Source organism: Meriones unguiculatus, chromosome 1 (assembly GCF_030254825.1).
Source record: "Meriones unguiculatus strain TT.TT164.6M chromosome 1, Bangor_MerUng_6.1, whole genome shotgun sequence".
In the NCBI taxonomy this organism is placed as follows: Eukaryota; Metazoa; Chordata; class Mammalia; order Rodentia; family Muridae; genus Meriones; species Meriones unguiculatus.
Genome location: NC_083349.1, coordinates 100,349,800 through 100,366,551, shown reverse-complemented (window position 1 = coordinate 100,366,551; position 16,752 = coordinate 100,349,800). Strand labels below are relative to the sequence as shown.

The following is a 16,752-nucleotide window of genomic DNA, read 5'->3' as shown; positions in this document are numbered from 1 at the left end:
TATACTATCATATCATCTGCAAATAGTGATATTTTGACTTCTTTTCCGATTTGAACTCCCTTGATCTCCTTTAGTTGTCTTATTGCTCTAGCTAGGACTTCAAGTACTATGTTAAAGAGATATGGAGAGATTAGGCAGCCTTGCCTTGTCCCTGATTTCAGTGGGATTGATTTCAGTTTCTCTCCATTTAGTTTGATGTTGGCTATAGACTTGCTGTATATTGCCTTTACTATGTTTTGGTATATGCCTTATATCCCTGATCTCTCCAGGACTTTAAACATAAATGAATGTTGGATTTTATCAAATGATTTTTCAAACATCTAAGGAAATGATCATGTGGGTATTTTTTTTTCAGTTTGTTTATATGGTAGATTACATTGATGGATTTCCATATATTAAACCACCCCTTTGTGTCTCGGATGAAGCCCTACTTGGTCATGGTGGATGATATCTTTGGTGTGTTCTTGGATTTAGTTTATGAGTATTTTATTGAGTATTTTTGCATCAATGTTCATAAGGGAAATTGGTCTGAAATTCTCTCTCTTTGTTGGGTCTTTATGAGGTTTAGGTATCAAGGTGACTGTGGCTTCATGAGTTTGTTAATGTTCCTTCTGTTTCTATTCTGTGGAATAGTTTGAAGAGTATTGGTGTTAGCTCTTCTTTGAAGGTCTGGTAGAATTCTGTGCTGAAACCATCTAGCCCTGGGTTTGTTTGGGTTCTTTGGTTGTTTTTTTTTTTGTTTTTTTTTTTTTTTTTTTGATGGGCTTCTATATCCTTAGGACTATTTAGTTTATTTACCTGGTCTTGTTTCAGCTTTGGTAAGTGGAATCAATCAAGAAAATTGTCCATTTCATTTAAATTTTCAAATTTTGTGGCGTATAGGCTTTTGAAGTAAGACCTAATGATTGTTTGGATTTTCTCAGTGTCTTTTGTTATATTTCCCCTTTTTATTTCTGATTTTGTTGATTTGGATAGTGTCTCTCTGCCTTTTAGTTAGTTTGGCTAAGGGTTTATCTATCTTATTGGTTTTCTCAAAGAACCAGCTCTTGGTTTCTAAAATCTACAGACCTAAAGAAGCTAAACAACAAGGAGGACCCTAGGGAGGACGCTTAAATGTCATTCAGAATGGCAAACAGGATAGACACCAGGAGTTGTGGGAACAGGAGAGGGAACAGGATGGTAGCCTACTATAGAGGGTCCTCTGAATGGTTCCACCCAACAGGGGATGGAAGCAAATGCTTAGACTCAGCCAAACTTTGGGCAGAGCACAGGGAGTCTTACAGAAGAAGTGGGGGATAGAAGGACATATAGGGGCCCCACAAGGAGACCAACAAAGCTAAAAAAACCTGAGCCCAGGGGGTTCATCAGAGACTGATGCACCAACCAAGGACTATGCGTGGAGAGGACCTAGAACCCCTACTCAGATGTAGCTGACAAGGAGCTCAGTCTCCATGTGGATCCCCGGGGAAGGGAAGCAGGGGCTAACTAGATTGCCTGCTCTTTGATCACTTGCCTCTGGTGATGTGGTCTTGCCAGACCACAGAGGAAGAGGATCCAGGCAGTCTTGATAAGACTTGATAAGCAATGGGCAGATGGCAGAGGAGAACTCCCCCTTTCAGTGGACTAGGGGAAGGGAAAGGAGAAAAAGGAAGGGAGGGTGGGACTAGGAGGAGTTGAGGGGGGCATCAATCTGAATATATAATGAATAAATTGTAAAAAAATAAAATAAAAATGCTGAGCTGGGTGTGGTGGTGCAATCCCAGTACTCAGGGAGGCAGAGGCAGGGGGACTGCTATGAGTTCAAGGCCAGTCTAGTCTACAAAGTGAGTCCAGGACAGCCATTGCTACACAGAAAAGCCCTGTCTCAAAAACCAATAAATAGATAGAAATATGGATGGATGGATAGATAGATAGGTAGATAGATCGATAGATAGATACACAGACAGACACATAGATTCAAGAAAGGAGAAATATTATAAAAATCCAGTGAAAACTTATTTTTCCCACTGTGATATAACATACTCCCAAATATTGATCAATACCATACCAGCTGGTGAACAAAGGGATGGCAGATCAGAGAGAATGGTCACTGTGGCTGCCACCAAACGAGCACTTTCTTCTGACAGGCGAGTTTTCGTGGCGATGTGACTTGGAGAGTCTGACATCTTGGTACTCAGGTGTGGCATATGCCGCACTAAAATGAACATCAATAGCTCCATGGTTGCAAACACAAGGGACTTTCCAGGAATGAGGCCACCACTGTCACCTCCTTCTCCTAATGTGGGACAGGACTCTTTTTCCATATCCTCTTCATCTTAGGAAAAGATATAATTTCATGAAATTTCCAGAAAATATGTATATAAATATAATAAGTACATTTTAAATTATTTCTAAAGGATTTTTAAGTAAATGTGTAACTGGTGTTGTATGTTCTTGGTACAATGCCATAGCTAGATGAACCCTCCTTGAAAGAACAGGCAGTCCATTTCACCTGAAAAATCATTACTACGCATTTTATTAGGTTTGTACTTAATAATGGGAATAACAAATATGCTAGGTTGAACCATATAAAATCGACACCTTTAAATGGAAGAAGTACAGAATTAGCAATTTTCTTTTTTAATTTTATTTTTTTTTTATTTTTTGAGACAGGTTTTGAGCCAGGCTAACCTTAAATTTGCTATATGGTGGAGAATGAACATTGAGCTTTTTCATCTTGCTTCTTCCTCCCAAATGATAAGATTACAGGCATGCCCTATCATGCCTGGTTTATAAAAATGGTTTGGTCCTATTATAAAACTTAGGAGTACAGAGCTGGAGAGACGGCTCAGTAGTTAAGAGCACTGGCTGCTCTTCCAAAAGACCTGGATTTGATTCCTGCTACCTGTAGTGGGATTTTTATCAAGCAACAAGGCTACTTTGGCTTGAATACAGACAAGCCCTTAGCACACACCTTTAATCCCTCTGGCTGGAATGCAGACATGCCCTTAGTACACACCTTTAATCCCAAACAATGAAGGTAAAGTTAGTTGGTAGAAGAAAGCAACCATGTTTGAAAGTGATGTCTAATTGAGAGGCAAATGATGAATCAGAGAAAGATTTGCCATAAGAACAGAGAGGAAAGAGAGGTGACTTAAAGGGAACATTGAGGAGGGAGAAAAAGACAAGGAGTACTATGAGAGGGAGAAAGAGACAAAGAGGGAGAGAAGAAGAAGGAGGAGGAGAAGAAGAGGAGGAAGAGGAGGAGGAGGAGGAGGAGGAGGAGGAGGAGGAGGAGGAGGAAGAAGAAGAAGAAGAAGAAGAAGAAAAAGAAGAAGAAGAAGAAGAAGAAGAAGAAGAAGAAGAAGAAGAAGAAGAAGAAAGAGAGAGAGAGAGAATCAGAGAAGGGGAGGAGGAAGAGGAAGTTTTACTGGGAGAGTTTTTACAGAGACGGGTTAAAGAGAGAACAAGCTAGACACAGGTGAAGACAGAATGAGTTGGAGAATGAGAAGGAGCCAGAAGAGTAGAATAGACTGATAGAGTTAGTTTGGCGCTAAGCAGAGCAATTCAGTCAGAAGCTGAGAAAAGCCAGATTGAATCAGTCATCTTGGAGAGGAATTTGAGCCAGAACAGTTGAGTTGAACCAGACAGACAGAATTAAAAACAAAACAAACAAACAAACAAAAAGAACAAGAAAGGATGAGCTTATTTAGTAGTAAATCTCAGAGGCTGAAAACATTCTAGGCCTAGATTAGATTGTATGGAAGCTAGAAGCTTTCAGGACTAGGCTTAGGTTAGCAGACAGAGTAAAGACAATTACTTCAGGCAGATAAAAGTTACTCTTACAGGCACCCACATGGTGGCTCACAACTGTTTGTAACTCCAGTTCTAGGGATCCAATGTGCTCTCTGGCCCCTGTGGGCTCCAGGCATGCATGTGATGCACAGACATACATGCAAACAAAACACAACAAAAAACAACCCCAAACTTTGGGGAACAAACAAGGTTTGCTTCAAGTTAGTGCCACCTCAGTGCTTACTTAGGGCGTTTCTCTTTTCCTGTAGATAGTCCTGAGCAGCCCTGACAATCTGCTGCACAACTCCAGTGACCAGCAGCTGGATGGAGGGTGGGTTCCAGGTCAGTAACAGGCGGTGCAGGACACTGAGCAACTCAACACCAATCAGCTATTATAATTATACAAATACGTTTAGTTAATTTCAATTTGAAAGAATAGATGTGTATTATTAAAATCTGAAAAATACACATGCAAAATTGAGAGAGTTCACACTTTATCCTATAAGAGTTTCAACTGACAAATAGTACTTAAATATTTAAATCAGTTTTATGTTCAGGTATTAGCAGGTATTAGTAGGAGAACTCCTACTGGACTAAAACACCTAAGCCATTGGTATTGCTAGAGTACAGTGCCACTGAAGGTCATAATTTCCAACCTAAACTGAGTAACTGGTGTGCTCTAATTCCAGCAACTATTAAAAACTTTGGTCATAAGTCTCTGTAATTTTCCTCACCTAACTGATACAGCGAGCATGCCTCAAATTAAAAAATAGAAAACTTTTTTAATCAAAGCTTTCCTCCCTTCTTCTCTTAAGATACAGAATGTCCACCACTCAGGGTGCTGCTCAGTCAGAAAAGTGCTTGTTCAGCACGCATGAGGCTCTGAATCCAAATTCCCAAAAGTACAAAGAAATTAAAATAAGTCCAAGGCTGTTCCATTTTTCCTCATGTGTTCTTCTTTTATCCTAGTAGACGTCCAGGGATTGACCAAAGACCTATGCCTCTGCAGTCAAGCCACTCTCCTCCCTGTAACCCAATGTTCTAGACTTCCTTACTTAACACCCCAAGGGCCTTCTGTGTCATGTAATCCCGTATCTTTCTGTAGTATTCTTCCCTTCCATACTGTCCTCTGTCTTCTCTAACGGTCCCCACTGCCCATTTAGTTTCCTCTTTTCAACCCATAAATGTTGTTTATCCTCAATTTCCCAATATGGTCCTCTTCTCATATTTATTCAAGTTTTCTAGACTTCTATTCTTTGGGAAATTAGGTAGAGAGTCTCATAACTGGTCTCCATACTTCCCTTCTCATTTCTCATAAATCAACCTCCACAAGCTGATTGTGTAATCCTTCTACATCTATCTATCTACCATCTGTCTTCCAATCTCTATCTACTGTCTATCTATCTATCTATCTATCTATCTATCTATCTATCTATCTATCTATCTATCTTCTTATCTATCTCTATCTATTTATGCTAATGCTCTATCACTGGATTACATTCTTTGCCTCGATTCCTTCCAAATGATCTTTCCAAACAAAATTAATCATTTTTCTATTTAAATATTTTAAATCATTTCCTTTCACTTTCAGGATAGAGTTCAAATTTCTTTGTTTGTCATACTGAAACTTTCATAATTTGGCCTTTACAGCATGACCCAGCTCCACCTGCTAACCTCTACTTATTTTATATCAGTCATAGTAAGTGACTGTAGTACCCTTGAACTTGTCACATTCTTATGAAGCCCAGTTTTTGTATTTATGTTGCTCTTTCTCAGAAGGAAACACATCCCTTTGGCAATTCCTCTCTAAAATATGATTCAATTACCCTCTCCTCTGAGGAGCCGTCCTTTAACTTTGCATCATAGTGCTGGTGCCCCACTTCCATACTCATCACTCCCACAGAAGGCATGATGTTTAGCTGCACTCCAGCTCTGTGTATCATTCAAGAGTCAGGAGAGACAAAACCCCTTTCATTGGCATTAGTTACTTAATCTTGTTAGCAACCTACAATGTTTATTTCCAAGGGATGATCACAACAAAGCACACAATCTTCCACTGTAGAAATACACTGTACCTGATCTTCTGCGATATGGATTCGTGCATAAGGAGAGCCCAGTAAGGTGTGTAAGGCTTGCAGGCATGCCGTAACATGTTCAATGGGCTCCTCAGGTCGAGGGGAACAAAGAAACTGTATACTCACACCTGGAATGCATGAAGGAAGAACATGAATTTTCAACACAAAACACTTGTGTTGCTTTGTACTACACTGTTCTCCATTTTTCCCAGATTAGTGAATATTTCTTAATACCAAAGAGTTAAAAATGTTTTAAAACACAGGGTTGTAGTCCTGCAGTTATTTTAGTATTCAAATTAGGTATTTTATGAAAATAATCACTTCAATTTCTAGAATTAAAAAATATATATAGTATATTAGCTAGGTGGTGATGACACACACCTTTAATCCTAGCTCTCAGGAGGCAGAGACAGGACAGGTTTGAGGCCAGCCTGATCTACACAGTGTGTTCCAGGACAGCCAGGGATACACAGAGAAACCTTGTCTCAAACAACAACAACAACAAATAATAATAATAATAATAATACATTAAGAATAAATTTATACCTATTTTACTACTTTCATTAAGGAGTTGCTCAACAATTTTGTATAGATATTTAAGGCTTAGCTATGTGCATCTGTGTGTGGGTTTGTTCATGTGAGTGCACATGTCTGTGGAGTCTGGAGGCTGATGTCAGAGCCTCTGGAGCTGGAGTTACAGCAGTACGGAGCCCACCTGATTAGGTCCTCTGTGAGAGCAGTAAGTGTTCTTAGCCACTGAGCCATCTCTCCACTCATTGTACAAGGAGTTTAAATGTCATGCTATGCGTGAGGCTTGCTAAAGCGAGTGTTCACTGAAGGCTAAGGCTTGGTAAGTTTTCCTAGTTTCAGTTGTGAGATCTACTCATAGACCTCATAATTACACCTGAAAAGTTGTCTCGCTGTTCACTTCCAGAACACGTAAGATCACGAATTTCCTTCAGAATATATAAACACTTAAGAAATTATTTAAAACTAGATCAAAACAACTTTTTCTTCATTGGATAATCTGAAAAATGCTAATACAAAGAAAGCATGTTGAATAAAAAAAACCCCTAGCTTTCTTCCTTGAAATTCAATATTGTCCTTTGAGTGAACACTATGCTAAGGCTTTTAGAGTAGAAATTTAAATAATTTCTGAATAAAAATTCACTTAACTTAGAAGCAGACCTGAAAAGCCCTTTTGTTATTCGTTCTCTGAACTGTGCTATGCAAAACTGTCTGCAGCATTAAAATAAAAGCTGCAAATGTTCTCGAGTGGTCCTGAAATGCACCACAACCTACCTAGGATCAGGTGCATTCTGTCTCTGTTAACTTCTGGCAAGGGTTTAGCACTACCCATGGCTCCTGGTGCCTGGTTTAAACTGACAGCTGGGGAGCGTTTTTGTACACCAGACACTGTTGCTGCTTCTGTGGACTCTGGACATGTAAATCCTGTGCTGTTTAACCAAAGTGCTACTGCATGGAGAATCGGGGCCCAGGAGTTCCGGTAGTGAAGTCTTGCTGTGTCAATTGTCTCGGGAGTATAAAACGCTCCACCTGTGAAACAATCAAATCAAGTAAAATCATTACATGCAGTTACAAATGTTCAGCAAGTTAATTATTAAAAATAATAATTAACTTAGTTATTATTATAATTATTATTAGTTAATAATAATTAACTTAAAAAAATAATTAACTTAGGCTAGCTGAGCTGCCTCATACAAATAGTGCTCTGGCAACAAGCTCCCTGAGCCCAAGTCTTCCACAGTTCAGAGTAGGCACCCGTCTCTCCTGATGCCAGCTTTCCAGCCTCTCCTCTCTGTCACCAAGGACACCATGCAACACTAGACTGTCCTCCCGGTGGGACGAGCTGGACTCCTGCATGGCACTCTCTCTTCACCATGACAGAGGACTGTCTCATGTTTTCTGCTCTCCTCCTGCCCCACCTCCCATTTTCACTGCCACCACCCAGCTATGACCATGTGCTTACTATCATGGTGCCTACAGGGAAGAAAATAAAAGAAGAAATGATGATTATCATTAAATATTTGGGAGGAAGATTGAGCTTTTGAGGAAGAGTTAATCATACATTTCCTAAACAAAAGCATGTTCATAATGGTGTTTCTATTTATCTCAATAGGAGAAATAATTAAACAGAAACAAGCAAAGGACTTAAGAACACAGTTCATGGCTCAGCTAGGATTTACATAAAAACACAATCACTGGGCAGCACAGTAGTATACTCTGTCATGGCTATCCGTCACTAGCTGTTTCCCACAGCTATTCAGTGTGTTCTGTTGGTACCACTGTCACTATAAAGGCACTAATGTTTTTGCTTCAGTTAATACACTCCCTGCTGTCATACCCTGAATTCACAAAATCAGTATAAAGGATATGCTCTAAATGAAATAATGCCAAATTTAACCCACAAATTTTAAGATATTATGTTGCCATTGGTACTAGCCTCTGCCAAGTCCACTTTGTTTAATATTAGTTCGAATGCCACACAAACAAATCCCTGCTTGTAATACTTACCATCTGGGGGAAGCTGACTAGAAAACTCAGCTGGTAGCGTCAAAAGCGCGTAGTCTTTCAGTGCTGCCAGCCACAGGCGGCTGAGTGTCGGCAGTTCAGGCTGCACCAGGGTTATTAAACTATCTGGCGGTAGTTCATCTATGGCACCATAGTCATCATCATCATCATCAGTATTTTTAATTGCTCTCTTTGGTTTTGACTCTGCTTCTTTCTTAATATTCATAGCAACCACATATACCTAACAAGACATTCATAAATTGAAAATAAGGCACAAGATAAAAATGAATATTTTAGATTGTTATAATCATGCCGTTAAATGTTCAAGGAAAACTGGGTGTGGATATTAGAACATATATAACTTTCTGAATTCTTTGTTTTTGTTATTGGAGACAGGGGACTGTCCTAGAAGTCTCTTGTAGACCAGGCTGCCCTCGAACTCACGAGATCCACTTGCCTCTGCCTCCTGAGTGCTGGGATTAAAGGTGCGTGTCACCACTGTCTAGCAATTTCTGATTTATTGTTAACTACTAAAGAGTGACTCTACATCCTGCTTCAGAAGCATTTTTTAATTTATTTGATTTCTAACTATTCCTCTCACAGCATATCCCTTGAGTAGGCTTCTCTGAGTTATTCTAGCATCCTTGGTTCACTTTACAAAGCCTCCTTTTTCCCAGCAAAGAGTATATAACTTCCTGTCTACTGCCTTTTTCCCAAGCTTACTAAACATAACCCAAAAGCATTCAAAGAAAGAGACTGAGAGAAGGGAGGAGGTCAGAGAAGGATATCCATAAATATCCCCATAATCTGCCTCCTACACAGGCTTTAAGTGATACTTAGCAATCTTGAAATTACAACAGATAGCCAATCTAAGAATACGATGTACTTGTCACATGTATTATCTGTGTCCTTTGTAGTTTGTGAACTTTAAAAAACAAGACATGTAATAGCAACTTTCGTAAAGCATATTCAGGGTACTTCTTTGCTGAGTTTGTTTGTTTATGTATACTTATATTTAGGCCCTGTGCAACTGATAATACAGTGCTGGAAAACATTAATTAAAACAGGGAAAAAGAATAAAGCGAGCAAGAAAAGCAACTGCACTACACAAAAGTCTTGAAAACCTTTTTCATTCCACAGCACCTTCCCTTTGTAGCTGGTGAGGACGCACATGTTCCTGCACACCGAAAGCTTCTCATAGGCAAGGCTTATCGTACACTCACTATACAGTAAGAAGGCAAAAGCACACGGTAACTAACCATTCTAGGTAGACACGTTACAGCTTGGGTTATAAATGCCACATTCATGTTTCCCAAAGGCATTTCGTTGTTGTTTTGTTTTGTGCGTGAGACAGGGTCTCACTATTGCCCTGCATGGCCTGGAAATAAGGCTGGCCTCAAAACTCACATAGATTAGCCTCCCTCTGTCTCCTGAGTACTGGAATTAAAGGCGTGCGCTGCATACCCATGTTTCCCAATCATTTTAACCTTGGTCCCCCCACCACCATCTCAATTTTGATGTTAAACTGACATTCTAAGAAAGTGTCTAATAAGCACTATAAAAATAAGCAGCAACGCAGTTGAATACTTGGTACCTTGCTTTTGTTATTTTGCTGGGAACTACAGCAACAAGGACAAGAATATCTACTTTTTTCTCCTATGAACTCAGAGATATAATGATAAAATGATGAAAAATGATAAATGAAGAATGATAAAAATGATGAGAAAAAAATTTAAAGAATTTTGCTCTTTCTCAGAAAATTCTCAGACAGTTAGGAATAGCACTACCTCAAGATTCAGCTATACCACTCCTAGGCATATATCCAAAATGTGCTCAAGTATACAACAAGGACATTTGCTCAACCATGTTTGTAGCAGCTTTATTCATAATAGCCAGAATCTGGAAACAACCCAGATGTCCCTCAGCTGAGGAATGGATACAGAAATTGTGGTACATTTACACAATGGAATACTACTCAGCAATTAAAAACAAGAAAATAATGAAATTTGAAGGCAAATGATGAGAACTAGAAAAAATTATTTTGAGTAAAGTATCGCAGAGGCAGAAAGACACGCATGGTATATACTCACTTATAAGTGGATATTAGACATATAATATAGGATACACATACTAAAATCTGTACACTTAAAGAAGCTAAGCAAGGAGGATCCTGGGTAAGATGATCAATCCTCATTCAGAGAGGCAAACAGGATGGACATTGGAAGTAGGAGAAGACAAGGAAAAGGACAGGAGCCTACTGCAGAGGGTCTCTGAAAGACTCTACCCAGCAGGGTATCGAAGCAGATGCTGAGACTCATAAACCCAACTTTGGGCAGAGTGCAGGGAATCTTATGAAAGAAGGGGAAGATAGAAAGACCTGGAGGGAACAGGAGCTCCACAAGAACAGCAACAGAACCAAAAAATCTGAGCATTGGGGTCTTTTCTGAGACTGATTCTTCAACCAAGGACCATACATGGAGATAACCTAGAACCCCTGTACAGATGTAGCCCATGGCAGCTCAGTATCCAACTGGGTTCCCTAGTAAGGGGAACAGGGATGCTATCTCTAACACGAACTCAGTGGCTGGCTCTTTGATCACCCTCCCCTGAAGGGGGATCGGCCTTACCATGCCACAGAGGAAGACAATGCAGTCAGTCCTCATGAGACCTGATAAGCTAGGGTCAGATGGAAGGGAAGGACAGCTGCACCTATCAGTGGATTGGGGGAGGGACAGTAGGATTGGGAGGGGATGAGAAAAGGGGCTACAGCTGGGTACAAAGTGAATAAATTGTAATTAATTAAAAAAACGAAAAAGAAAAGAAAACAACAATTGGAAGGACTATTAAAAAAAAAAAAAAAAAAAGAAGTCCCAAGCTTTGAACATGTAAGACATTCCCTACCATATCAGAGCCAGTATCTGGCTCTTAGTGAATGAATGATGGCTTCTGAATGAATGAACAAGTCTTATGGAGCACCAGTGAGGCGCAGGTCATAAGCACAAAGTATAGCAAAGGCAGAGAGCGTGTGCAAGGACAGACATTTGCTCTCAGGCTAAGACAGAGCAGGAGGAGCATCAGGAACAAAAGCAGGAAAGCAGGGAGCTGTGTGATGTCTTCCCAGCACTGAGCACAGGTGGCAACAAAGAAGGAGGCACCTCAGGAGTTCTTATGTCAGGAATATATATTTTTCTACAACTTTCATTTTAATAATTTTGCTATAAGAGGTTGAGGAAGTAAAAAACTACATGTGAGAGCACACACTTCCCAGTATTCAGGAGGCTGAAGTTAGAAATTCAATACAAAGTTTGAGGCCAGCCTGGTCTATATAATGAGTTCCAGGCTAGCCAAGGCTACATAGTGAGACACTACCTGAAACAAACAAACAAAAAACATAAGAGTCTAAAAATGCCTCATAATCCTAATTCCCCATTTTCATGGTCTTTCTAAGTTGTAAATTTGCTTGCACAGAGAGCTTTTTATTTAATTTTATCAGTTACTATGCAATTTTCTCAGTCTTTAAAATCATACCCTAATGGCTGCATAGCATAGATCATAAAGTGCCACTAATTTTCTTACAGCTGAACAAATTTTATGTTTTCTTCTGATTATTTACCCTAAGCAATCACAGAACTAAAAGAAACACAGCAAAATATGTTTACTTTTTCATGTTACAAATAACACTGTAAGTAAGCATATCTGTGAATTTAGTTCTTTTGTCAGAGAAAAGGGCCACCCAAGGAATTCCAGGGTCAGTGATAACAAGTATTTTGATGGCTCTCAATAGAAGTGAGGAGTACTGTCTCGAGGAGGCACAAGCCATCTGGTCAAGTAACACAGGTTCTGAAGGTGGCCAGTTATTTGAATAAGTGTTATTCATAGCTTTAGTGGAAGCAACCTCAAAAGTGTGAATAACTAAGAAAGTGGAGCTAATGGAATTCTTTCAAGAAACTTCAGGGGATAAGAAAAGATAGGGGCAGGAAGAATGCAGATAAGACAAAGAGCATGAAGAAGTGAGGATCCAGATGGGGGTAGCTGATAGCATGGAGCACTTCTTACTTTCTGCTGCATCCCTAGTTTTGAGTTTGTCTTGCTAAGTAAGTACAGCACATCTGTCTTGTTCTTTACTATCCTGTCCCAGAACTGACATTCCATAATATGTTGTTGGATAAATCAGAGTGGAGATAAGAGAAAGATTAGCCCTGGAATAAAGTAAAACTTTAATAATTGTAAAACTAATCATAGCAGGCAATGTTTTTAAGGGTAAGATAGCAGGTACTGCACATGGTCCTCTACGCTGATATCTAATTTAATTTACATTATAGTCCTATGAAATATTTAGCCATTTCCTAGACCTTAACATTAAAAAAAAAACAAAAAACAAATGGAGCTAGAGAGATGGCTCTACAATTAACAGCACTTGCTGCTTGTGCAGAATACCAGGCATGCACGTGGTATACATACATACATAGACACATATATATGTACATACATACATAAAAAGTTAAAAATATATAAATCTTAATGTGAAGAGAAGTTCTGAGTAGGCAAGTGAGTAAGGTCCAGTGTCACACAGTTGACACAAATGTAACGACTTGGAGGTGTTGGCAAACAAATTCTCTAAGTGAAAAAACAGGAGTAAAAATAGGTTTTGAGTAGAGAGATCTAGAATACACTGGCATGTGAAAAAGTGATAAATGAAATAAAGTGAAGTGGTTAAAAAAATTCCCAGACAGCAGGGAAAATTAAGCCTGAGGTACAAATTGATAAACAATAATAAAAAATATCCCCAAACACAGAATTCCAAATGAATGTGCATTACTAATTCTGAGATGTGGCATTCTGACATAATTTTTAAGGTATTTACTTATCTCAGTTCAATGCCAGACACAGTGCTTTGCACTGTTATACCGAATGGCTCACGAAAGATATTTCCATTTTTTAATGATAAAACTGAGGCTGTGAGCCAATCATCACTTGAAGGAGTCACACAGATGATAAATCTTGAGATAGGACTTGTTCCAGGGTTTAACTCAATATTTAATGTTCTTTACCCTGAACATTGCCTGACTTCCCAGCAGGTTAATCAGTCATAGAAGCAAATGTGCTTCTGCTACATTAAAAAGGCTCTTACATAGTCATACAATGTTACACATACCAAAAATTAATTAAAGCAGACTGGAGATTGAAGAACAATTTTTAGGGGTTTTATTGTTTTAAAATAAAATCCACTAAATTCTATCTTTCAAAAAAATAGAAGCAATACATTTACTAAAATAAGCAAAAAGTATTGTTTTGCCAAGATATTACCAAAGTGAAGTACAAGATTCCAAGAATACTTTATTTGCAAGACAGCCTGATCTATAGCCTAAAAATCATAGAGAAAATTGATTTTTATAGTACCTCATTGAGCTATATATTTTCTTTTTATGACAGAATAAATCCAAGTCAAGTCCCTACCCCCAAAGCCCAGCATCCTTCATCTAAATAGACTATTGCACACTCAGGGCCATCATTGCTATTCAGTGGCCACAACTGCTGGAACCACAGAAACAGGGAAGAACTGGTTGAGGACTGCAGAGATCTCAGAAGCTAAGAGCACCTGCTGCTGTTGCAGAGGTCCTGAGTTTGGGTCCCAGCAAGGCATGATGCCTCATAACCATCCATAATTCCAATTCCAGAGGATCCCTTTTCTGGCCTCCAAAAGTAGTAGCCACACATGACATGCCCATTCATAACTGCAGGCAAAAACCCATAAGATAAAGTAAGTAATTCTTTTTAAAAAAATGGACTGAGCTGGTAGAGAAAGGAATCAGTTACTACAAATACTGCAAGGCAGGTGATGATAATTCAAAAGCAACTAGAAAATTTAGAAAAGAGAATTTAAAACAATACAGTTTTATAAAGAAGTGCTCATATGTATATATGTGTGTACCTCTCTTTCATACACATGCAGAAGCTGTGGAAATGAAACAGTTTTAAAAACAAGTATTAAAAATGAATACAACTTCTGCAATCCAGTTATTAAAATAGCAAGTCTTCTAAAAAATAATAGAAAATATTTTATGCCAAGATTCTTTTATTTATATTTTTTTTTTGTTTTCCATTGCTAATTTCCCTATAATAAATAACCCTTCCTCAATACAAAGAATTTTTGTTTTGTATTTTTCAGACAGAGTCTTGCTCCATTGCTTTGATTAGCTTAGAACTTGCTATGAAGCCCAAGAATGGCCCTGACAGGGCAATCTCCTGCCTTAGCCTCCCTAGTGCTGGGATTATAGCTGCATGCTACCATATGAAGACTGATCAACAGCATTTGAAAAGGCTTTCCATGCAAAGGCCAGTTTTAATGCACAAACGATTCTCCAGTGGGCATCAGGAATGGAAGAATAGTGAGCTATAAGAGGCTATGTTTACCTCTGCCCATGCCTTAAGAACAGCCAGCTTTTCCATGGTGGTGGCACTTTCTCGGTACAGTTGGCTAGAAGATCCCTTTCCAGCCTGCACTTTATCCAGAGAGGAAACAAGCAGATTATGTACCCGACGAAGATCATTGAGATCGCTGACAACACCACTTCCAATCCACGTGCTGCACACCTAGCCAAGAAACGTTAAAAGTTACTGTGTGTGGAGATAGCTCTGCATAGAGGAGAGGGAGAAGCACAGAGGAGAATAAAAGGTTCATTTTATCCCTTTGCAGAAAATAAAGCAGCACCAAGTTTCCACTGTCATTTGTCTGTCTGAGACAGGGCTTTGCCATGCACTACCACATGGCTTTGAACTTATCTTCCAAGTGCAGGGATTACAAGTTTGTGACATCATGCCCAGATTCTGTTTCCACTTTTTAACAAAAAAACAAAAACAGACAAACAAAAAAACCAGTTAAATTAGTGGTTTTCTGCCTAATGGAGAGTCTTGAAAAATTTAACAAATTATCTGTTTACCATCAGAAAACTATCAAACTAATTGTTGTAAAAGGCAGGACATTTGATTGCACTGTGAACCCAGAGATTGTGTACTGGAAAAACCTGTTTCTAGTTGTGCCATGGCTCAGCCCTAGCACACACCTTTTATCCAAGAGTTTTCTATAAACAGGATTACATAAAATTAACCCTAGGTCAAGAGTCTGAGCAAGCAATCAGTTGACAGGAAGTGAACCTAGGGAAAAACCATAGATAGTGAGAGGAAGTCTAGAGGATGGATAGAGAGATGCACAAGAAAGGAGGGACATTCAGTTTGAGGGTTTTTAAACACAGCGTGGAGAAGGAAACGGGGCTTTTTCCTTTGGGACTTGGGCTGAGGAGGAAGGTCAGCTGGATGCTTTCTCTGCCTCTCTTAGCTAGCAGGCTTTCACCCCAGCATCTGGCTCCTGAATCTTTATTTGTAAAATTGAACATCTGGAGTTTTGTTTTAAAACAGCCTAGAAGGAAGGTGGCAGCATTGTTAGGAGTGCTAATATAAAAACTAGGAAAGTTCAGTAGAGAGAAGTTAGCATAATTTTGATTCCAAACGTCTTCACAAATAAATTCTAAGTAACACACAAAGACTAGAGGACAGATATTCAGCACACATCTGGAAACTCTGCTCTAGATTCCAGGAGCAAGTGGAGGGTAACCATGCAAGACTAGAAACTTCCACACAAAGGCAGAAACTAAAGTAAGATGAGGGGGCAGTTTGTTTAGGGAGAGAATATCTTAAAAGCCATTATGTCCACTCAACAGGGGAAGTAGGTCTATTGAAAGGGCAAGTGGGACAACAGAAATAAATGTAAACCCAGGAAAATAAAGGAAAACCACATGAGGAGAGACACTGCAGTCGACAGAAGGATGCCATCCAGGAAAACACCTAGCCAGGGCCAGCTTTGGCAATGATGTTTACAAGCTATGACTTCTGGATAAAAGGGATGAAGGTGCAGGAACCTCTTTAGGAAGCCAGGTGGGAAGGGTTGGGGCTGAAGCACACTGTGGACACATGGACATTTCTAATAGAGAACTCATTAGGAATCACTTTCAGACACAGTGAATAGTAAAACCTCATCCAGCTTCTAAGCAAGTAAGTGCAGTGACCTCAGGCTTTGCTCAAGCCAAATACATTATGAAAACACTCTGGGTTTCTGGAGTGTTTGGGTTTCAAATAATGGCTAATGGACTTGTGTTCCTTTATTTAAAATCTTAAAAACTGACTAAATACTTACATCAAAGACTCACCCTAAGAGAGAGTGCCAACCCCTGACACTATGAACAATACTCTGCTAAGCTTGCGGACAGAAGCTTGTCAGAGTTGTCCTCTGAGATAGTCTACCCAGCAGCGCCTCAGAACAGATGCTGAGACTCAAAGCCAAACATTGGCCTATACTTAGGGATTCTTAGGGAAA

The 16,752-nt window shown here is 39.3% G+C and overlaps 1 protein-coding gene across 1 annotated transcript in view; it reads right to left on the bottom strand.

The window, feature by feature from the left end:
- The window catches only part of Heatr5b (HEAT repeat containing 5B), an 80,914-nt gene that overhangs the window by 8,412 nt on the left and 55,750 nt on the right, over positions 1–16,752 (bottom strand). Inside the window, exons 27-32 of the mRNA XM_060364227.1 lie at positions 14,796–14,975; positions 8,385–8,622; positions 7,152–7,406; positions 5,850–5,977; positions 4,019–4,163; positions 2,048–2,314 (exon numbers count right to left, since the gene is read on the bottom strand). Of these exons, the coding sequence (XP_060220210.1) occupies positions 2,048–2,314; positions 4,019–4,163; positions 5,850–5,977; positions 7,152–7,406; positions 8,385–8,622; positions 14,796–14,975 (1,213 nt within the window). The remainder of the gene's footprint in view (positions 1–2,047; positions 2,315–4,018; positions 4,164–5,849; positions 5,978–7,151; positions 7,407–8,384; positions 8,623–14,795; positions 14,976–16,752) is intronic.